The sequence below is a fragment of the Drosophila elegans genome, unplaced genomic scaffold (genome assembly GCF_018152505.1).
Source record: "Drosophila elegans isolate 14027-0461.03 unplaced genomic scaffold, ASM1815250v1 contig_814, whole genome shotgun sequence".
Taxonomy (NCBI): domain Eukaryota; kingdom Metazoa; phylum Arthropoda; class Insecta; order Diptera; family Drosophilidae; genus Drosophila; species Drosophila elegans.
This window is the reverse complement of record NW_024546167.1, coordinates 4,414,051-4,425,626: the sequence shown is the minus strand read 5'-3', so window position 1 is coordinate 4,425,626 and position 11,576 is coordinate 4,414,051. Positions and strand designations below refer to the sequence as shown.

Here is an 11,576-nt window from a genome sequence, read left to right as displayed (position 1 = left end):
AGATCAATTTTAAAAGTACATGTTTCATTCCATTAATATGATTATAATATATTTTATATTGTATAATTACTTGATCTTTCTAACATACATTCTTAATAAGCAGCTTGATATAAGTTAAATATTATTTTGCAGCAAATAATAAATTAGTTAGTTATTATTTAATAGTATTGAGCTCAAATAGGTAAGGGAGAATAGATTCTGTTCGTTTTAAATATTTAAAAACAATAATTTTTTAGGTCAACATTGCATTAAATTTAACATGCTTGTTTAATATACAACATATTCTTAGATATTTTATATCTAGTGGCCACACTGTGCGGTGCTGTCAAGATTTTGCTCATCATTCGTCCCATCATTATGCCAAGATTTTGGCAACCAAAACGAGCCAAGTCGCAATGGGGCGTGGCTGGGGCCTGGGCGGGTGAGGTGGAAAGAAAAACATATTATTCAATATTTAAAAGTTCGCCTTCCTTCCGGCGGAACTGCCTTCCGCTTGAGTTGATCGATGACGTTGCCTCAGCCATTTGATGCTACTGTTTCCACAGCTGGGGTGTTCATCCCCTGACAACCCATCATAGCTCTCTACTGGTTTTTCTCGCCTCACCTTACACTCCACCTCGCGGGGCCACCACTTGGCATGATAAATTTAATTCCGCTTCTATTTTGATGGCACTTGTCAATTCAAATACTTTTGTCAGTCTCTCTCCAATTTTTTCAGCTTCTCGTTTTGTTTTTGTTTTTGCAGCAGAGCTAAGGGCTCTTCAGCAGCTGCCACGCCCCCTCGCCCACCGCACTGTGCACAAGGGCTGCGAAAAGTTGAAGGATTTTGACGCATTAGAGTGCTCCCCCAGGGGCAAAGGTTAGGTTGGGTGGTGGGTGGTAGCTTAAGACACCTGCAAGCAAATGAGTGCATTTGTTGTAGCACATCTAAATGGATGACGAGGTGTCAGGCACCGGGAGATGACTTCAATTACCCCGCCACAGAGGTATTTTCCCCTCAGAAGATTTAAAAACGTTTATATAAAATCCAAGCGCTTACCTAAAATATTTACCTTTAAGGATAACAAATCATTGTTATGCATATGACCCTATATTTAATAATAAACAAATAAGCGGAATTCAACAGCTTATGATACAATATATATTTTACTTTGTTAATTATTGATTTATATGTCGGTCAGCTTAGAACGTAAAAATACTTAGATTGCTTTTAATTAAATTAGAACAAAATAATGCATTAATAAATTTTACAGCGCCATCATCAATGCAATAGAAAGAGCTATCTATAATTTAATAACAGTTGTAACATACTTTTAGGTAACAGTACCTAAGTGATAATTGTTAAATATTAAAAATAAATAAATGAATTACATTTGCTTACAATTTCAATTTCCAGATTATGATTCATTTAAATAATGCCAAATACTGTGTTATACTAACAAAAAGTGATTATAGAATATTAATAGTATTTGCAGAAACATTTTAGTTTCCAATCACCTTGCTTCGTAGAAATTGTTTTCAATGTTCCCGATTGTGTTCGACATTAACCACTAATGAAACATGGACAAGAAAGTGATCCCCGAGCAACGGCCTCCCCTCTTTTCCCATTTTGAGTCGAAGCACTTAACTTTTCTTGTAATCAGACAGCGCGGACACAAGATTCATCCACCATTGTTGGCCCAGCTTCAATTTTAAGTTTTTTCCCCGAATAAACCGGACTTCACCCAAGGGAGCTGCTGAACTGCGACCGAAAATGATGACTTAATATACGGAAATCACGAAAACTGATGGATTCCTCTGGGGTGTTTTTTATTTGTAACGAGCTCTGCACTGTGTTGTCCTTGTTTTTCGTCCGCGTCCTTTTCGCATCCCTGACCCTTGGTCCTGTCCGCCTGCGACAATTTCACGCTCTTTGGCCGCCGCCGACAAACTGACAGCTGCCACTTGAGCGATGGCGTTTATTAGTTATTAAACGGCGTGATTTATGCCCCCTGCGATCCCCGGCAATTGGCCTGCACTTCGGCGCTTTAATGAGACCGCCTGCCGTGGCGATGGAAAATCGCTCGCAGGAACTGGACATCTGCGGTTCTGTTCGCTCCACCCGAACACTGGCCCGAATTCGGGGCACTTTATTCGAAGGCCTAACAGTGGGGTTATTTTCACGACAAGTGCACAAATAAAAAATAAAAAACAATCTGATAAGCACCAAATAATATTGTGAGAGGCTTCCTAACGCTACAAGTTTAAAGACATATTCACTAGATGAATTAAAGCAAATTTGGAATAACTGATTCTTAATTCTAATAACATAATGGTCGCATAGATTGATAAAGGAGAATGCAAATGATACAAAAGTTACACCCAAAAAAATAGTTTTAATAAGTGTTTAATAAGTGTGCCTTGAAAATAGAGTACAGACAGTGTCAAAGTCGAAGTATTAATTCAGTACTAAATAATATAACACCTATACTTTTTAATTGCATTTCCTTACCAAAGAGTCTAAAACTGCATTTTAAGGCCTTTTTTTTAAACCACATACATTTTATTTTGATACTTTCCTGGTAGTTACTACTATTCCATGGATAACCTAGCTAAGGATATCTTTATATATTTCTTCTAAATCCACATATCCCAGCCATACATTTGAAAACTGAGGACTCGACGGGGAAATAGTGTTGATACGCTTGTAAAACTGATTGTTAACAGTTTATTGTTTGTTCAAGGCCTCGCATATCGCTTGTATGCATTATAATTGCCAAAATGTAAAGTCGAACCACCCTCAGCAAAAAAAACGAAACCTTTGTCCCCCAGTCCATTTGACTTCGGCCAAAATTTAGCTGCCTACTGTGCGCTTCTATTTGTTTATACTTATTTCGTTTTCACACCCCCTTGCGGGTCTTCCCATTCTTCTCCAGAGCCACCCCACCATTCCCAGCCTCATCATCATCATCATCATCATCATTCGTTTGAACTCGGAATCGCTATCGGAATAGGTCTCAGGTTACTTTGTTTTCCTTGGCCTCCGTTGTTTGTTTTTATTTCCGTTTCACTTTTCGTTGGGTTTGTTTGTCATTTTGAAAAATGCGTTTTGCAGTTTCTTTTTTTTTTAAATTCAATTGTGGATGGCCGCAGTGCGTTCGAAAAAAAATCAAACCACCCCTCAAAGGTAAGAGCCCTTTTCTCGACTTTATCTTCATCCTTCCATCCGCTTCAACTCCCCCTGCGGCTAATAACGTCCTCGTCAGTTCCGGCAGCTCAGTCCTGCCACCCCAACCATTCAAGCCCTAACTCCTTCTTGTGCTTTTCGGTGTCACCAAATTATGGTTGAAATTTTAACACAAATTTGTTTGCAAGCGTTTTCAGCACAGCGGGAAGTCTCCAACTAGGATTTGTATTCCTATTCAGAAATGTTGCTCTTTTTATTAAAAAAAATTTACATATATGTATACAAATATAAAATTATGATAGAACCTAATAAATTGCTAGGTACTTTTAGGAGCACAGCCCTCTATGTAACCATAATTAAATTATTATTAATTTTTATGTTTCTAAATAGAAGACTCGCTTTTTCTTTTTGTACAAATTTAAATTTTTTAAGTATATTTGAAGGGTTTTTGTCAAGATGCAGTAGATAAAGCTATGATTTTGTACTCTATTTTAATGTTCAATTGTTTTGCACCTAAAATCTTATTAATAGAAACTATATAAATCCTAAACGAAGTCTCTGCCGATTCAATTATGATAGTTATCATACTGCCAACAACGTTAAATCAATGCCTATCAAAATTAAGCCCCGAGGTGGGAATATTGGAGTTTGTGTTGTATCTAATCCTTTGACACATAATCCCTCACGCGTTCCGTGTTTTTCTTTTGGGAGTACCCCGTTCTATTTACTCCGGGGTGGCGGACACTTGCGCTCCATTTGTCATTTTCATAATGGGCGCAGAGTAAGTCGATGGGAGCGTGTCGTCGAGGCCATATCTCGCGGATTACAAAACGAGACGGAGGCGCGACTTCGGTGGCACGTGACCCACGGAGAGAGCCAGACTGAGATCACTATCGGACGGAACACGGATATTTATGTTCACCTAAGACGCGGCATTAGCCAGAGGCCTTCCTTCCCAAGTCAAATGGCACGTAAACCAAGTCGTTTAAGGTTTGCCCATTTCCCGGATTTATTCCTGGGAATGTGACACTGAGCCACAAAGTTCAGCATAGGCATTAACGTTTTCATCTTTCGCAGCCTTTCTATAATTTAAATCTGTTTTATAAATATTTGGGAGTGCAGTTTTTGAACGTGTATAATCTGCACCAAGTTAGCTGTCAAGTTATTTAAGGAGGTACATGAGTTTCTGAGGCCGAAAACAAGCACTTTATTTGAAAGATTTGTTTAATTATTTTTATGTGAAATAATGTAGAAGTTTGTTTGTTAACTATTTAAAAATAAATTCGTTTAAAATTTGGAAAAGTCTTTTGCTGAGATCATTTTTACTAAGAGCATCCGGTGCATACGAACCTGGTAAAAGAAATATATGAAAGTAAAAAGTTAAATTTTTTTTGTAAAACATTAAACTGAAGAAAGAAAATGTCATTAATGGAAACTTAGTCTTGAATTTTGCTTTCGTTGTAACGTTTATTTTTAATTTATAAAATTAGTAAAAATCAAAACTTTTTCAAACTATTTTTAAAATATAAAAGAGAGCTTGTTGTATAGTTTGTTTTATTTATAAAATTTGTAAAAATCGAAATTGTTTTTTATTCAAATAAATTAGTCTTTTTCTTCTAATAAAACTTCGAAAAAAATGTTTAAAATTCGTTTTTTTGAGGAGGATATTGTTAAATTGGAGTTCTGTTTAGGCAACGAAAAAGAGCATAAGCTAACTTCTTGTCAAGTGTAATTTTATGCAAAATACCCACATGTAACCAATAAGAACTGGACTTAGGCTCGGCTCAAAAGTGGCAATGACTTGGCGACTGTCAGTTCTCATTAGGGAGCAGCCGAGCCGAATTGATTGATTTATTTTGGCAATTATGTGCATTCGATTAAATGTTGAACTCGCAGTCACGCGGCGCTCGCTAATAATATGCAAGGATCCCGCCCAGCATCCCACTCCTGTTCTAGCAAGAAAAAACAACATAAATCCCCAGAAATATCCCATGGAGCTGGGGGATTACATGGCCCCGAATTGAAAACCAATTGTGCCCGGGATGAAAAATCGCGCCAACAAACCCAGCAGGCGATGGAGGAGGCGAGTTAAATGGGGATGTGGCCTGTTTACAATGTCGCTCGACTTGGACAAGGGGATTTCTTTGTTTTGGTTTGGTTTTAATTTTGAGTAACGAATAAATTAAATCAACCGACAGTCGAAATAATTGCCGGAAATTGGTGACGTTGTTGAAATTTCTTTCCCGCTTTCCAATTGAGACGGGCACGGAGATGGAGTCCGGTGCTTAATAAGATTATGCGTGACCCGGCGAGCACGGCTTCGGCTTCCATTAACGAGGACCTTCACCAGTCCACCAATTCGAGGCTTAAATTAAACGTATGACAGACACGTTAAGCTGGCGTTTGGTTGGGTTCAAGAGAAATTCGATCAGGATAAAAGTTTAACAAAATTACAAACAAACCCGCAAAATTTCGACAGATTTCAATCCCATTTTTTCTCGAGTTGTACTTTGACCTAGAATAATTGTTTTAAATATTTATTTACAATGTTCTTTTGAAATAAAACGTTATTAATGTTTGTATTGCCATTAAAATAAGCGGATAACATTGCCTTAAAAATATTGTGTTTAACGACTGTCGCCAAAAAATTTATTTTTAGAAGCGGTACTATTTATTTATTCATTTTGTTTTACTACATTTACTGAAATTACTGTTTTAATTTTATAATCGAAGGATATCAAATATGAACTTTGCTGTTTTGAAATTGATTACTTCGATACATAGTAATGTTTTATTAATAATTACTGTCGCAATATTGTTGTTTTAAAGAACATTGAATATCTGCAAGGGTTCATAAACTTCGGCTTATAGAAAGTTTGCTCCCTATCTTCTTATTAATTAAAATTGTTTGAAGCAAAAAGCTCATATTGATGTAATTATTGGGGATCGAGCGTCAGTTCACATCACAGCTCACCTTCAGATGCTAATAAATTTAATACTAGTTATCTAGGCAGCAAAAAGCTCAGTTAGATGTCTTTAAACCATGCTTTCAACCGATCGAGCGTTAGTTCCGATCAGGTCTTACTGGAAGATGTTTTTCCACTTCATACTCGGTCTATTGGCGACCAATCTCTTAACGCGTAAGTAAAAATTGAGTGGGATAAAACTATGACGATTCAGTGAGGTTATTAAGTGAGCTTGAGTCAGAAAATTGGCCTGCAATCAATAGATAAATAATTACTCTCTCATAGCAATCCAGTCACGTCATTATAACTGTGGGAATTCAAGCTGTATAACAGGAAAGATATTTAAAGCAACGATTGTATATTCTATCATATTTCATATTTTTCATAACGATCGAAGAATAGTGTGCGCTTTCTTAGTTTGAAAATATTTAGAAGCGAGCTTTAGCAATTTTTATTCAGAGAGGTATTAGAACCAATAATGTGTTATTACTGATCACAGCTTGATAGAAGATGAGTGTCTATTTAGAGACAATCTTGACAAATCGGTGAATGCAGTTACATGGAGAAAACGTAATACATTAAACTCTTTTTGCAGCAATATATGGACTTCACTGCGGAAAGCTGCTGGAAAACCAGCTGTACAGCCGGAACGAGATCACCGCTCCGGATGAGTACCCCTGGATTGGTCGAGTGGGCTATGTCACGGAGAACGGAACCTCGTTTCCTTGCTTTTCGGTGCTGATCCACCAGCGCTATGCCATCCTGACCGCCTTCTGTGCCCTGTCTAACGCCGAGTTCGATGAATCGTTCATTCTGTTTGGGAATTGGCGCGAAAACGAGAGCTTCGAAGTGCGTGATTGTCGTCGCGAAGGGAACATCTTCCAGTGTGCTGCCGCGCCGCAAAAGGTGGATATCAGTGAGCTGGTGGTGCATCCGGAGTACAAAAACGACATCAAGCACAACATTGCATTGGCCAAGTTGGGGCGGGATGTGGAGTTTACGGACTATGTGCAGCCCATATGCTTGCCACCCGTCCCAGAAAACGATGGCAGCCACATCGCCCAGAGGCTGGAGATCGCGGGATTCAGACGACCTTTGTGGGAGGGTCAGAAGGCGGATGAGGAGGGCGAGTGGCGCAGGAAGGTGCATGTGTTCATGGCAAGTAGGGAGTTCTGCAAATCGGTCGCCTACCCCGACTGGCAAAATCTGTCGCGGAATCATCTTTGTGCTTTGGGCGAGGAGGAAAAAACCCTTTACTTTGGATCGCCGCTGATGGGAATCGAAGTCGTGGATGAAAAGCCAAGGAACTTCTACCTTGTCGGCATACCAATCTCATACATGTTACTTAATTCACCGAAAAACCTGACTATGCAAATATTTACCCGCATTTCACCATACAAGAAATGGATTTTAAAAAATATTGCTGTGATCTGACGTCCTTTTAAATCGCGGATCGATGTTATGTTTAAGATAAGTTAAATCTTTTCAGGTAATCGAAAAAAGTAGCAAAAGTAACTCTTCATGAATTTAAGGTTTGTATTTATTTTTAAAATAACCTTGCGCATAAATTGCTTAACAAAGCGTTTTCAAATTGGGTTTAATTTATAGATATATTTAAACATTTGGTGTTTGCAGAATTAACAGATTTCTTTACTTGTTAAATTATTTGTCAGCTCATAATCAAACATAGATTATAAGATATAAATATTTATAATATAAATAAAACAATGATGCTATTATTAAAGCAATTAAGCAAGTGTAAGTATGGTGGCGGACTTTATAATTTAAAAAAATAAACATTTTCAAATATATTAATCTAAATTTAATATGGTTTTAATTTGTATCTAATATTAAAAATTTTAAACCTATTCCTATTCAATAGCTAAAAAACGCGATGGTTGAAAAACAAAGCAAATAATATTTAAGTTGTGTTATAAATACTTTTACTTACTATATTTTTTTTATTCGTAATGATAGGTTTATGACTGTAATTCGCATCCAACGCTAAGACTCCGGGATAGCATATAAATGCCAGGTGTATGACTAGCAATTAGTAATAAATCAGTTCCATACACAAGAACGATAGACAATTTCGAAGATTTATTGGCCAAGCATCAAGCATTCGTCTTGAGAATCCAGTGTGTCCAGGATAAATCAAAACTTTGTTTGCCATAAATAAAAGAATGGCTAATAATTACAGCAGCTTCCGATGGCCCCTGCCTGAATCCTGCTCACCCTGCCACCCACTCCACCCCCAAAGGAAGAAATGTAAATGAGTCTCTAGCGACTAATAAATTCCCAATTACACATGGAGTTGCCCTGGCCAGGGACGGACTCCTGGTGGCCAGCACACAAGGTCCACTCATAAAACTATACCGGCACACCCTCCACCTCGCACCAGCAATAAACTAAAAAGCATAAATTTCTGGAAAACGACAAATTCATGCACTTGGTGAATTCTAACAAAGGGAGGAAAAAAAAAACGGAAAATCAAATGGAAAACACGGAAAATCACAATTACGTAAGGTTAAGGGTGAAGTTAGGAGGAGGACCGTAGCAGAAGCACTTGAACCTCTGGCGATGTCCAATTACGGGTGACGACGATGACGCCAGCAAATGCCAACATCTGTGACCCCGTGAAAGATGGCTATATGCCATGCCCTCCGGCAATCGCATTTGTTCCGATTGCCTCGTCCAATGCAAAAGATTGATATATCCCGATATCGGAATGACCAGAAAGGGATGCCGCTGATGTCATTACGTAAATATGATGCATTCAAAAGGACCTGATAAACTCCGTATCGATAGAGATCTGCCTTTAAACATATGGAAAAATCATCAAAAGGTTTAAAATGCATTTGAACTTTTCCATTTTTTGTTTATATACATTTTTTTAAAAATTTAAGAAAATTAATTTTTGAAATTTATTGCTAAAAGTAAAATTCACCAGAGTTTAAATAGTTTGGATAAACAGTACGTAAAGAGCTAAGTAAAAATTGCCAAAAAAAAAATAATATATTTAGCAAACATAGTACTGATTAGCCTGTAGAAAATAGAGGAAGGACTCTATTTATCCAAATGATATTTTTTTCTAGGTCCCTAACGAGTTTTCATCCATATCTGATCTCGTTAAAATTTCTGCGTAATCAGTGCGAAATAAAATGAATACAAAACAGGAAAAAGGGGAAAAAAATAAAACAAACGAAATCGCAAATATTTCGTATCCTTACTTATGTTTTACGATTTTCGTGAATGTACGAATGGGTTTTTGTGTGGGGCTTTCCCTCATTTTGGTGGAAAAGACCTCGTCCCGCTGCTTTTTATTCGTTTTTATTCGTTTTTATGCCTTTTTGCATACTTTATATATTTGTGCAAAATTTATGTGCGCTATTGTTTTTATGGCATGCACCCATTTCGCCCCATGTGCCATACACCCCCTCGTCCTGGAAGAAAGCGAAAATGTTATCCTTGTTCGAAAGGCATTTTAATGCCAGCCTGGGGTTGGGTGCAAATGGAAATGGGAGAGGGAGTGGGAGTTGGTATGGGAATGGGATTGGAATTGGATTGGAGCTGTGTGGTTGGGTGGCTGTTCTGGCACTTTTCTGCAAATTATGGCACATGCGGCGACGTCGGCATTATGCCTGATCCTTCTGCCTTTGATATGGCATACAGAGTACATATAGACTTGCACACACGAGTATGTTTTTATGTAAATCCGTATATGCTTGGAGCCCTATCTATCCCCCTCTGCTGCCACTTAAGCTGCTTATGTGGTAAATACATAAAATAAAAATAAAATGTAAGGGAAAAGCTGAAAGAGAGAGAAGAAAATCCTCGCATAACGAGCATTTCCCTCGGCCATATTTGTGTTATTTTATTATCATTTTTCTTCGACATTCTTGTCGTTTGGGCAGATTTTCTCACAAAATGGCAGGCTGTGTAGGGCTTTTCCGTTCATGTTTATTCTTCCTCGACTTTATCCTTTATCTTTTTTTCTCTGCTGTACCAATCACAAATACAGATTAAAATAAGGCATTTTTATTTTTAAAAAATATATTACTTTTATGAACAAAAAAAAAAAACGCGAGAGGATAAATGTATTGTTGTATTTATGTATTTATATCAAAATTCCAAAGACAAAAAATTCTTTAAATTAAGTCAAGGTACATTTAAAAAATATACAACCCCATGAATTTTTTTCCTCTCTGTGAATGTAGCTCAGTAGAGTGACTAGTGCATTAATTTTTCAGACAAGTCTTGTTGCGATAGGATAATAATACCAATAAATAAATAAAATTTAATTCAACTACCTTATAAACGAATTAAAAAAACCAACAAAATACAAAAAAATTAAGTATAAGTATAATAATGAATCGCCTTATTCCCTTAATTGGTCAAATATTTTTTTATAAGCCGCTCACTTATTAATTTACTTATTGGTATTAACATTAAGGGTGTCAGTATAAAATTGTATTCCTTGTTTATTAATGCAAAATGGTATTTCTGTACAAAACTTAGCTTAAATGGAGAAAAAGGGAGTTTTAGTTTTAATTAGGTTTATTTAGATTGCAGATATCATTGCGGCATTTAAGCAGTCTTTTTATGACCTACCATACCATCTCGATATTTTGCTAAATCATTTCTTTCTGTGTCTTTGCATTTTGTAGCTTCTTTGCATTGGGGGTGTTCACTTTTATATCTGTCAGATATGAGTTGCCATAAACAGTACGTGTGGGCGTGGGCTTATGTGTGTCTGAATAAATGTGGATGTGTGCCACTGATACGAATCCAATTTCTCAGCAGCAACAATAAAACTCGGCTCAGTTTTTCTTAGAGGGCGGGGCTGGAGCTCTAACCGAATCTGAATCTGCGACTGAGAAGGAGATGGAGATGGAGACTTTTACTGGGCCTGAGATGACGATAAGCGAAAATGGCGAACCGCCTTATGACGCGACTTAACGGGATTCCATGCGCCCTGATTATGGGCATAAATACGAGCCACCCACAACCACACCCACACCCACACCCAATCCCACACCCAACCCCACAGCATACATGCGAGGAAAATTTAAATAAACTGATAAACGAATCCGCTCTAAGCCCCGGCCAACGTTGATGACTGTTTCGACTGTTCTTGCCCCTGCCCCCCGGCAAAAAGATACAAAAACAGAAGATACAAAAATGAAGACGGGCAAACTGCTTTAATTAAAGCCAGAAGGAGGAAGCGCAATGGTGGTCAGGAGGGTATGGTGGCCAGACCAGGTCCTCGGATCCGCTTGTTTATGACCCGCAACGGTCGCAGCGATCAGATACAGTATCTTCACCTGACACTGCGCCCGGCTCTGTGTTTGCGTCTGCATCTGGCCGATCCGGCTTGCCAGCGGTGACAATTTATGACATACAACCTGGCCGCCGAACAGGAACCACTTCTCCAGCCAGGTATC

The 11,576-nt window shown here is 37.9% G+C and overlaps 1 protein-coding gene across 1 annotated transcript; it reads left to right on the top strand.

Moving 5' to 3' along the window:
- The first annotated feature begins 6,252 nt into the window (after positions 1-6,252).
- LOC108134480 (phenoloxidase-activating factor 1-like) lies at positions 6,253-7,920 on the top strand. Its single transcript, XM_017254797.1, has 2 exons — positions 6,253-6,306; positions 6,728-7,920. Exons 1-2 carry the CDS (start codon positions 6,258-6,260, stop codon positions 7,564-7,566), a joined length of 888 nt encoding a protein of 295 aa, XP_017110286.1. The 5' UTR covers positions 6,253-6,257; the 3' UTR covers positions 7,567-7,920.
- The last annotated feature ends 3,656 nt before the right edge of the window (positions 7,921-11,576 follow it).

What these genes read in the sequence shown, in the direction of transcription:
- LOC108134480 (XM_017254797.1), top strand. Translation starts at nt 6,258, where the DNA reads ATGTTTTTCCACTTCATACTCGGTCTATTGGCGACCAATCTCTTAACG. An exon ending in GGCGACCAATCTCTTAACGC is followed by an intron (nt 6,307 to 6,727) that starts GTAAGTAAAAAT and finishes CTCTTTTTGCAG; the next exon opens with CAATATATGGACTTCACTGC.